The sequence below is a fragment of the Lactuca serriola genome, chromosome 3 (genome assembly GCF_051521515.1).
Source record: "Lactuca serriola cultivar US96UC23 chromosome 3, Lser_US96UC23_V15, whole genome shotgun sequence".
Lineage (NCBI taxonomy): Eukaryota > Viridiplantae > Streptophyta > Magnoliopsida > Asterales > Asteraceae > Lactuca > Lactuca serriola.
Window position 1 is genome coordinate 87,522,102 of NC_136410.1, and position 12,322 is coordinate 87,534,423.

Genomic DNA, 12,322 nt, shown 5'->3' on the forward strand with positions numbered 1-12,322 from the left:
TGTAATTTTGTTAATAACAATAACTTTAACTTCACTGACCATTTATGTAAATTACCTTTAACTTTAGGGACTATTTATGTGAATTGCCTTTTGAAATAGTTAAATTGAAGAGATATCAATCTCCTTAGAAGGGAAAATATCGTTAATAGTAAAAAAAAATAGGGGTTATTTTCAAAAAATAGACATAAAAATGGACTTTTCCGGATATAGACATGCATTCTGCGGAGGTAGCTCTATGGAATCTACTGTAGCTCCGCGGAATGGCAAAATTGTAAATAAATCAATGTATTTAAAAAAAACACACTAAAGATCCATTCCGCGGAGCTACCTCCGAGGAATGGATCTTTAATGGTTTTTTTTTCGCATCGATTCTTCAGGATTTATATTCATTCCCCCAACTAATTATTTTTAAGAAAATTTTATCATACTATTATAATATTTACTTAAAAATAATTAGTTGAGGAATTAATATAAACCCCGAAGAATCGATGTGGAAAAAAAAAAAAAACTCAAGATCCATTCTGCGGAGCTACCTCCGCGGAATGCATGTCTATATCCAGAAATGTCTATTTTTGTGTCTATATTTTGAAAAAACCCCCCATTTTTTTATTATTGCTGGTATTTTCCCAATAATGAATTAGATCTTGAGATATCGATGTCCATAATAAGAGTGAATTGTCTGATTGTCTGTTCAGATATCAATATCCTTAATGATAATGAGTTGTCTCTTGAGATATCTGTATCTCTTTGATCTCAAAATACAACACTTCCCACATCATCAATGTTTTTTGTTTTAGAATGTTGATAGCAGGTAATATGGATTAAAAGTGGATAAAAAAATTAACAGATGACCACGACAATTTTTTACTTTACTTACTAGGGGTTTTCTAATATGTGCCCTAAGGGCACATTTAAGAAGTATTAATTATGAAAAATATTACTATAATTAAATTCAAAATACATTTATTATGAAGATTATTAATGCATATTACATTTAATTAAGGTAACATTGCTTATAATTAATATATTTTACATTTAATTATAGTAATATTTGTCATTAATTAATGCTTCTTATATGTACATTTAGGCATATATTAAAAAATCTCTTACTAAAATAAGACTAGGATAATAGTTTAGTTTTTCAACTTTTTTTTTTTTCTAAAATAAATCAGGGATAAAACGAAGTATTTATCATCATTGTTAACCTGGCTTTCATAAGTTTCAAAGTAATTCATTCTCATTTGCTGTTTGAATGCCATGCCATTAAACATAAGCATGTTTATAGAAGTCTAAAACAGGCAACATTACTATAAGTTTATACATCATAGCATCACAAAACAAGAAAAAAGAGCGACATTTGAACTTGCGATAACGGTTTTCGAATTAAATTAAGATCCATCATTGTTCCTAAAACATCAATCAAGTAAGGTTAGGTGAACCCAAAGGTACACATCTAGAAAACAACACATGTTACTCTACCTAAAATATATAAGTTCCTAAACAACATCGACTTCAAATCATACTCAAAGCAAATTCACTTGCACAAATACCTAATACACACATGTATTTTAACTATACATATCAGATCGATTCAATCGATCTGATACATACAATGCACCTGATATGTCATCAGGTGCATTGAGCATTGATTTGATAGATTGTAGTCATCAAGCCCACATCCTTTTCTTGGTTTCTTTCTCTTTGAATCCATGAGGCAAAGTCCTTCGGGTAGATGTTGTTGGTTTATTCACCATCCTTGTTGGAGGTCGTGGGACCTCTGATTTCCTTCCCATTTTTTCAGTATTACCATAAGTTGATGGAGTGGCAATATTTTCCACGTCACTATTTCTTGACAATCTTTTCTTTTTTATTTCAACACCCACAAAATCATTTCTTCTTGGCAAACTTGGCCTCTTGCAACTAGGCATCTTTTCAGTGTTCATAACATTACTATTCTTTAAAATACGTTCTTCCATCTCGTTTTTTAATTCATCTTGCTCTTTAAGCTTCTCTTCAAGCTCCTTAATCTGCAATTATAAAACAAGTTACATTTTTCGTCCTTGGGTATAATTTATTTTTGCAATTTCAGTCCTTACATGAGGTTCTTTTAACGTTTTTTGTCCATATTCCAAATAAACGGACTACTTTTGGTCCTTGAGTATAGCTGGTTTTTTCAATTTGTGTCCCAAAAACATGGAACAGGGACCAAAAATGTTACAAAACTTCAAATAAGGACCAAAATTGAAAAAATCATATACTCAAGGACTGAAAGTGTAATTTACTCAAATAAGTTTTTTTTGACAGTTTTATGATTTTTGGTGATTAAACTTTTTTTGACCTTGTGATGGAGCAAGATGGAATCCGAATCCTGTTTTTGTTCTTTCAACTTCTTTTCAAGTTCATCAATCTGAAAAGCAAAATAAAACACAGAATATAAAACAAAACTTTTTTTTATCACCCATTTCGGTGAGAAAATATATTGTTATGGGTTGTGATTTCTAATAACCTTTTCTTGAAGGGTGTTGGAGTAAGATTTGGATTCTTGAACTTGTGTTTGCAATTTGTCTTCAAGGTCTCTAACCTGCTTTTTAGATTCTCACTTGATTAGTATTCCTAAAATTAATTTTATGACAAGGAAAACCAAAATAGAAAAAATTAAATGTCACATTATACCTTATGTTGGTAAGTTATTGAATTTGAATGTTCCCTCTCTCCAAATTTGCTTTCAAGCTCCTTAACCTTTATAGTAGACAAAACCCGACATCAGAACAGACAGAACAGAACAGTACATTACATTACAGGATAATCATATACCACCTTTTGTTGGAGGACATCATTGGATTCCTCTTTCGCCTTCAATTTCTCAGAAAGATTTAAAACTTTTTTTTCTGATTGAGATTGCAATCCAATTTTCATCTCCAATTTTCCCTCAAGCTCCTTTATCTTTTCCAACTGGTTTTTATATGTCTGATCTTTTCCTCTAACTTTTGTTTCACCATTTTGCAAGCTTTCTTCTAGTTTCCTCAACGATTCATCTTTCAGTTGTGATTCTTGCTTGGTTTTATCAAGCTTCATAATCAAAAATTCAAAATCAAGAATGTCAAAATACTATAAAACACTCGTAGAACATAAAGAAATGACACATATTGGTGATTGATTTACATTCACTTACCATTGTTTTAAGTTTTTGAAGCTCACTTGTATCAATTTGCTTTCGAGCTTGACCTAATTCAACCCCTCTAACTCTTGTTGCGAAGTTTAAGGAACTTAAAGTTTCACTCAAGTCCTTCTCCGAGGGACTAATTTGGACAAACATCAATGTTTTCGAGTCCCCTCCTGCAAAAACAAAGGGCATTCATGTCTTTTGCAATTTTGTCCCACATCTGTCATAAGCAATCAGAAATTGAATTGTACCTAAGGAATCTTGAAGTAAATGTGTCAACTTGGAATTCCTGGATGAAAGGGAAAAAGAAAGATTTAACTTTTCTACAATATGAGTTCCTTTTTTAAAAAAAAAAACATAAAGAAAGTAAACAAACCTATATGGAATATGATTGGTCTTATTTGCTAAAGAAGATACGACATCTCCAAGAGCTGAAAGGGATCTATTAATATTTTGTGCTTCTTTGAGCCTATCACCTTGAGCATCTGTCTTTCCAAGCCTTTCACTTCCAGCTAAATCCACTAACCATAACTTGCTTTTTGTACATTCTCCATTCAACAAGTTCTTTGCTCTTACCACAATACAAAGCATGCTGAAAAAAAAGTCAAAATTAATAAACCATCACAAAGAGCATGTAAATCAGAGATATAAAAATTAGATCCTTGTTTACCAATGAGAACGACTGCTACGTTCGTTAACATTATTCGATCCAACAACTCTAGCACTGCTTCCTGTTTGTAGAACATTCCATACTTCCTTTACATCTTCAACTTTCGCTTCAATCAATCCAGGAATATGATGAAACCCTTCAGAAGCTTGCTTTATCTCCAACCTAAGTTTGCAAAACTAAATAAGTAACCGAAGAATCCAAGTAGTTATGTTCATAAATCATCAACGATTGGATAATGATTTTACTTTTTTGAAGTTGATGATGGAGGTGCAAGAAGATCGCGAATCTGTTCATTATAAACTTCAAGAACACTAACTGATATGTTATACGTAAACGTATCGCTCCTTTCGTTAGAAATTTTAAACAACTCTGCAAGTGTCCGGTAATTGACGCCGCGGTTGCCGGAAGTGCCTTCCATGGTGAACGTCTTCCCTGTTCCGGTTTGTCCGTACGCAAATATGCATACGTTGTATCCGTCCAAAACGGAAGTTACAAGTGGTGAAGCTTGCGCGAAAACGTCATCTGGTTAAGGTACAAGAACGAAACTGAATCGAAATTCAAAATCATTGAATTGATTTGTTATCTAATTAGGTTTTTGAGTAAACGAACCTTGATTGTCTTTTGGTGTGAAAACGCAATCGAATTTGAAGGTCTTCTTTGTGGATGTGGAACCAGTGGTTAAAACTCCGAGAACTCCATCTGAAGCTGTATTGAAGTCTACAACCGTTGAACAACCCGATGAAACTTCTGATTTGTTTAATGGACGACATCGACAAAAAACTCTTATATTTCCTAAAAGGAATTGAAGAAATCAGTAATCGATAGTATGGTATTTGTAAATTACAGTCGTATTTGGTGAGAAATTCATATAAACTTCTATAAATCTGTTAGTGAAGCCCGATAAGAACACACCAAAGAGATTGATGAACACAATGTTATTGTGGTGTGTACCTTTTGCATCTTCAACTTGATTATGAAGCTGTCTTCTTTTCGCTTGTTCTTCACTGTACTTCACTTTAAGATCCTCACACATGGAAACTGCAAATGACACAGTATTAATGCAAGAAATATCAATGTACTTCCATTGATTTGTTTAGTAGGATGCTATAATAAACAAATAAATGAAAATATGTTGCTATTTCTTGCACTTTGAGAAACCTACCCAAAGCTTGAACTGCAGAAACCATGTTTGCTAGATCAGGAACTGAGTCAACACATTCGTGTGCTTCACGAGACAACTTAGCATGATCTTGCTTCAACACCTAAATAGGATAATGATCATAAAGATTCTGTGAAAAAGATTTTACTAAAATTAAAGAATCTAGTTTTAATGATAAATATTGCAAAGGTTAAGGTAGTTAGTTGATTACAGTTATTTTGTCTGATAACTCTTTGACTGCTGTTGACCAAATCTTCTTCTCGTGCTCATATCTACTTGATATATCCTTTATCTTTTCAGATTGTTTTTCCATCGTTTGATCTGATAGAAAATTGAGTAAGTTACAAAAATGGTCCCTGAGTATTGCTGTTTTACAATTTTGGTCCCAAAAAATTCTTTAATCGTTAGGAAAATTCAAAATAAGGACCAAAATTACTAGAAACGACATTTTGGGACCAAAATTGAAAAATACAAGGATACCCAGGAAGACATTATTTAAAAGATTAAAAAAAATTTCTAGTTTTTATGTAAAAAAGTATAAACATTTTAGATAAAATCTTACCAAAAGAGCATGACTCAAAGAACTTATTATCAAGTTCCATTCGAACCTTCTCCAGTTGCTCATTTGTTGCAGTTAAATCCATCCAAGCTTGATAACATTCGTCACTCTTGTTTTGGCATTGACTAGTCAACTCTTGTATCCTCTTTTCATATTGTTCTACTGATTCTTTTCGCATCCTTTTTTTCTATAATATTATAAATCATTAATAAGAATTAACAACCATAATTATTCAAATGCATTCTATTTGTACCTGAGCTGAAGGGACTTCTATCTCAGTAGCACAGTTTTGACATCTTAAAAATTCATGTTTCACATCAGAATCTGGAATTGAAATAACATAGAACATACCAATCAAGATTTGAAATTTGAATGTTACATTTATGCTATTATCAAAAGGGTTAAATGCAAGAAGATATACCCTGTAATTTAGGTGCTCTTCTAATGCAGATACCACTAACCAAAGGACTACCAATTATGCCTTCAAATCGAATTACAATTGCTTCATTGTTCTTAACAGAAACTCTTAAGTCAACCAGCTGCAAAGGCTTATTAGCTCCAACCACAGAGAAGATGTCAAAATCTGAGAGAACCTGTTAAAAAAAATGAAAAATAAGACCTTGTAATTGATTTTGAGTTAAAGAAATATTGAGTATTTGATTATTGAACTTGCCTTTTCATCCTGCAAGAATACATTGAACACTCTCATCCCTTTAGGACCAAATGTGTTTATCATTTCAACAAAGTGAAGGTCAATGTAGTAATATCCCTCCGGTAGATTGTTAAATCGGTAATGGAAGTTCCCTAATCTTGCTGTGTGATAAATGAAGAGAAAATCACCACCATCAGTCATACACTCGTTAGTTTGAAATGTATCTCCTCCTTCAAAGAAGTTATCAGCTTCAAACTTTATATCTGAATCGGATTCAATCATGGTTTCTGCTCCAGCATTTACGAACATCACAAGGTCTGGAGGAAAAATAATCGAAAGAATCGGTAATGTAACAGTTCTGAATCATGTACAGCGTTCGAAATGAAAGAAAAAAGATGAAATTGAAACTCGAAATGGACATAAAAACTTGTTTTAATCATACACGAGGAAGAATAGATCGTGAATTTGAAATTACACCTATATGAAATTCGAAAATTAGTCAAAATCACCAACCTGTGCAGTCTGACCTCATAAATCCATTTGGAATTAGCTTGGAGCTTGAATCACAAACCATGTGATCGAAGGATAGGTCGTCATCTTCGTCCATTGAAGAAACTGCACTCATTTTTTTCTCCCAGTCAAAAACACCACCAGGCTGAAGCAGGTCAGTAGTAATCGGGGTTCCTTTGTCGCCTTCATGCGTGTAATCACTCTGCGAACTAAAGGGGTTTTGTGAATCAAAATCACAACTAGATGCTTTACGCTTCCGGTTCCCCTCAACTTCTAAAGCTGCAATACTTTCTTGGGCCGAATATTCAGAGATTTGAGGTTCTTCGTCTTCGTTGGATGTTTCGGACATCATTGTTGCACCTTCCATTCAATAGGAATTGGTAATCTGGGTAAAAAACCTAAATTGAAGAGATGCTGTTTTAGGTGCAACTTTTTTGGTTTGAGCCTTTTGAATTTGAAATTTGGGGGGTGGGGAATTTTGTACATCATTGTTTTACCATTATTTGATGACATCATTGTTTTATCATTAATTATAGGATATTTAAAAATAAATGTTTTTATTTAATATATCTGTCTGCCGTTAAAAAAAAAGATTTTGTTAATAAATGTAATCATTTTAATTTTTTTTTTTAAGAAATGACCACTTTCTTCAAAATATCTTATTCCTAAGCACGTAACATCATTCCGGAGTTGGGTCGTCCAAAGTATACCGGAATACGATATTCTGGATATTTATTTTTGTTCCGGCGTTGTTGGTGGGTGGTAGGAATTAGGTCCGGAATTTGACACCCCGTATATTCCGGATTAAAAAAATAAATTCCAGATTGTAGTCTGGAATATTGAAACATCCCAAAAATACAAGTCCAAAAAAAATTCATTTTAAATCATTAAGAAAACAATAGTTATCGAACATCATATAAAAATCATAAATCATGTATCTCAAAGTATCATACCACATCTGTCAACATATCAGAGTATAAACATCCCAGACTAATCAAATGGTGTGTGCACTGCAATCATCTTGAACTCTTTCCCTTGCTACTGGAAGTACCTGAAACCAAAACTGAAAACTGTAAGCACGAAGTTTAGTGAGTCTCCCCAAACTACCACATACCATACATATAATCATGCTGCTAGGAGATATTGTAACGTCCCAAAATTCAAGACTAAAAATTTCTTTTAATAAAACATTACTTTAAGCAAATTCATCATTTCAAAACATAAACAGAGTATTAGTTTCCAAAATACATGTTCGTTATCAGAGTAAACATTCCCAGGCTGTCTAAACTATGGTATGTGCCATGCGATCACCCCGAGCTCTTCCCTCAGCTACCGGAAGTACATGAAACCAAAACTGAAAATTGTAAGCACGAAGCTTAGTGAGTTCTCCATCCTACCACATACCATGCATAACCACATACTGCACATACTGGGCCACGCCCGCTATCCTGGGCCTTACCCGCTACAACGGCCCCGCCGCTCCAGGCCCCGCCTGGCTTCGAGCCCCGCTCGGATACAGATCTGTTTCACTTAGGCCTCGCCTGTCACAGGGCCTCGCCCACTAACATATAATAGCACGTAAGCATATCACATCACATCACATAATCTAAACACATACTAACGGATCTTGTCCTAAGGCCTCGCCTATCTCTGGGCCCCGCCCTTGTCCTGCTACTGATGAGTCATGGAACCTCGTCCATACTCATGCTGATAGTGAGGTATGGGCCCAGCCCACCCTCACTCCTTCCCTAACTTGGGCCTCGCCCCTGCTCTGCTACTACTGAGATGTGGAACACCATCCACACTCTGCTATTGGTGAGATACAGGACCTCACCCACACTCACCTCCCTACCAGGCACATACAAGTATCACACGGACAACAAGTATAAACTATCACATAAACCATTCCTTGGGCACCCGCCCTCTATCATTGGACCTCGTCCCGAAATATCATACTAGCATACTGTGCCTAGGGCTAACCCCCGGGTCTTCTACTCATAACTACATGGGTCGGCATTGTGGCCGTAGACCCATTCATACAAAGGAAACTCACTTGCACTGGCTGAACTGGCTGATGAACCCACTAGCTGCTGCCCGGAAACTCTCTGAACTCCTGCTCCACTCGCTCCCCGAGCTACCAATGTCAAAGCAACACTAAGTCTAACTGACCCCCGAAAGACAACCAAGTCAACTCTTGTCAAAGTCAAAGTCCTGGTCAAAGTCAACCTTCCAGGTCAACCCTACTCGTCGAGTCACCCTATTGACTCGCCGAGTTCATATGTCCAGAGTCCTCTTTGCGACTCGACTCGCCGAGTAAGTCCATGACTCGCCGAGTCTACCGATTACCGAGTGATGCTTTCTTTAAATGCTTTCTTTAATAATGAAATTGGTGGAATAAATGCTTTCTTTAATAATGTGTTTTATTTTAAAGCATTACCTTGTGATGGTGTGTATGAAGCTGTGTCTGTTGTAGATAACTTAGGAAATAATGTAATGTGTATTGATTCTACTAATGGTAATAACTTGGATAAAGCATCATTATGGCATTGTCGTCTTGGACATATAAGCAAGAAATTCATAGGCCAACTCCAAAAGGATGGAGTCTTGGAGTCATTTGACCTAAGGTCAGATGATAGTTGTGAATCATGCTTACTTGGAAAAATGACAAAGTCACCCTTCACAGGTTCGTGTGAGAGGGGTGAAGGTTTGTTGGATCTTGTAAACACGGATGTGTGTGGGCCCTTCAAACATGCCACAAGGGATGCTAATCGTTATTATTTGACTTTTACTGATGATTACAGTAGATATGAATATGTCTACTTAATCAAGCATAAGTCAGAGACTTTCGAAAAGTTTAAGGAATTTAAACAGGAAGTCGAGAATCAATTGGGCAGGAACATTAAGATGCTTCGATCCGATCATGGTGGTGAGTATCTTAGTACTGAGTTCCTCGACTATCTAAGGGAATGTGGGATTGTCTCACAATTGACACCTCCCAGGACACCACAGTTGAATGGTGTAGTTGAGAGGCGTAATCGAACCTTGTTGGACATGGTTCGTTCCATGATGAGTTGAGCTACGCTACCAATCTCATTTTGGGGGTGTGCCTTAGAGACTGCCACCCATATCCTTAATTTGGTCCCTACAAAGAATGTTGCTAAAACACCTCACGAGATGTGGACTGGAAAAGTTCCTAGTCTAGCTCACATCAAGGTTTGGGGTTGCGAGGCTTTTGTGAGACGCGGGACTCATGACAAGCTCGAACCTAGAAGCGAGAGGGGTATTTTCATCGGCTACCCACAAAAATCCTTTGGTTACCTCTTCTACAGACCTAGTGAGAATGTGGTATTTGTAGCAAGGAGGGCTGTCTTTCGAGAGAGGGAGAGAGAGAGAGAGAGAGAGAGAGAGAGAGAGAGAGTCCATAAGCCAAGGAGACAGTGGGAGGCTAATTGACTTTGAAGAACTTCAAGAGTCAAGTGGTGAAGGAACCTCAAACCCTAGCAGTCAACTTGAGGAGGAACCTCCTGTTGATCCAATTATACCTCCAGTTGTATCTCTGAGGCGTTCCACAAGGGTTAGGAATGTACCTGAGCATTACTATGGTTTCCATATTACTGCGGAAGGTGAGACACTTATTAGTGATGAGACACTAGTAGGCCTGGATGAACCTAACAGCTATGCGGAAGCCATGGCAGGCCCTGAGTCTGCTAAATGGAAAGAGACAATGGATAGCGAGATACAATCCATGTATGACAATCAGGTCTGGGATGTGGTTGACAATGTGCCAGGTCGTAAGACAGTTGGGTGCAAATGAATCTTCAAGAAGAAGACTGACATGGATGGTAATGTACACACTTATAAGGCACGACTGGTTGCAAAGGGATTTTCTCAAACTACAGGAGTTGATTATGATGAGACCTTTTCACCAGTAGCCAAGATTTAAGTCTATTAGGGTATTGTTAGCCATAGCTGCATTTCATGACTATGAAATATGGCAAATGGATGTCAAAACCGCTTTCCTTAATGGAAAGTTGGCTGAGGATGTTTACATGAATCAGCCAGAGGGTTTTGTCAGCACAGAGTACCCTAATAGAGTGTGTAAGCTTGAGAAATCCATCTATGGATTAAAGCAAGCACCTCGCAGATGGAATCTTTGTTTTGATGAGAAAGTCAAAGACTTTGGCTTCTCTATGAGTGAAGATGAATCTTGTGTATATGTCAATGCTAGTGTGGAACAGCCCGGAATCTCAGGTATTGTCGAATTATGTTTTTGGGGTGATTTAAGAGGGGACTCGGCGAGTTGGAGCCTAGACTCGCCGAGTAGGATCGCAGACTTGGTCGCGGGTTCGCGACTGGACTCGACGAGTCCAGATATGGACTCGGCGAGTCTACGCTGTTTAGTGAAAACCCTAACCGTTCAGGCTTGGGACGTATAAATGAGACTTATTGGCCGCCATTGTTCATTTTAGCCTTCTGAGAAGAACCCTAAATCGATTGTGTACATCTGGAGCAAGGATTATAGGCCATTGTTGATCATAGAAGAGTTGTTGTGCAAGGAAGAGAAGAGATTGGCTAGAGGAACAGCAAGGGAGTCACATTCTGAGGATTGGGGACATAGAGAATACATCATCCAGGTAAGATTTCGAGTATGCTCTGCTATGTTGATGTGATTATGGAATTAGGGTTTATGGAAACCTTTTTGTGAATAGATTGAATGTTACCCTAGTCCCCTAATTGATTGTAACCTTGTATTGGAACCTTTGGAGGTCCAAAATGTCCCATGTCTGTGCATTTTGGGAATTGATGAAGGTTTTGGATTGGAATCCTTATGCCTTAGGTCAAAATGTAAATTATGAATCATATGGTGTATCATGAGCACTGAAATGAGGACTTTACGTGGTGGATCAGCCAGGGAAGGTCAGACCTAGGAATGGTCGGAGCGGTTCTGACCTTAGGATGTAGTTTGAGCAGTTGCATGGCATGGACTCGCCGAGTTCGACGAACAGACTCGGCGAGTAGCTTGAAGAATTACTGGGACTCGTCGAGTTGTTCTTCAGACTCGGCGAGTTGAGTCGGGGTGGCCCCGCGATTCTTCCAGGAGTAACTCGTCGGGTCAAGGAGGATACTCGACGAGTAGATAGGGAATCTCAGAGAGTTGGAGGACGTCTAGACTCGCCGAGTCGCCATGGCACTCGCCGAGTCCGGTCGAGTTGACCGTTGACCGTTGACCGTTGACCGTTGACCAGAGTTGACCTAAGTCTGACTTCTTAGGGATAGTCACACTTAGAAGATATAAGTGTTAATGAGAGATATGTGATGTTATAGGGAGGTTGTAGCTCGTCGGATTGTGCACGAGTGATTTCAGGATCTGCTAGCTTTCAGCATTCACGAGGTGAGTCTTCTCACTATACTGTACCCGGAAGGGTTTGACTGTGTGACCGGAAGGTCAGATATGATATGTGGTATGTATGCTATATGTGGTAAGTTATTTGTTATATGTGCTATGTATGTTATGTGGGCCGGAAGGCAATATGTTATGGGCCGGAAGGCGATTATGTTATGGGCCGAAAAGGCGTTGTGTTGAGGACCGGAAGGTCAGGGCCTGGAAA

At 37.5% G+C, this 12,322-nt stretch overlaps 1 protein-coding gene and 1 long non-coding RNA gene across 2 annotated transcripts; one reads left to right on the top strand and one right to left on the bottom strand.

The window, feature by feature from the left end:
• Positions 1-1,363: 1,363 nt before the first annotated feature.
• Positions 1,364-7,172, bottom strand: LOC145092818 (kinesin-like protein KIN-14R). Its single transcript, XM_079030801.1, has 19 exons — positions 6,717-7,172; positions 6,225-6,520; positions 5,973-6,144; positions 5,805-5,875; positions 5,555-5,738; positions 5,204-5,313; positions 4,996-5,095; positions 4,785-4,871; positions 4,443-4,625; positions 4,079-4,355; positions 3,834-3,995; positions 3,540-3,755; positions 3,415-3,452; positions 3,173-3,336; positions 2,818-3,069; positions 2,674-2,739; positions 2,507-2,581; positions 2,339-2,407; positions 1,364-2,027 (listed from the first exon to the last, which is right to left on the bottom strand). Exons 1-19 carry the CDS (start codon positions 7,078-7,080, stop codon positions 1,668-1,670), a joined length of 3,246 nt encoding a protein of 1,081 aa, XP_078886927.1. The 5' UTR covers positions 7,081-7,172; the 3' UTR covers positions 1,364-1,667.
• Positions 4,234-4,829, top strand: LOC145092819 (uncharacterized). Its single transcript, XR_013702662.1, has 2 exons — positions 4,234-4,364; positions 4,484-4,829. It is a non-coding gene; the product is annotated as an uncharacterized LOC145092819 (long non-coding RNA).
• Positions 7,173-12,322: the final 5,150 nt, after the last annotated feature.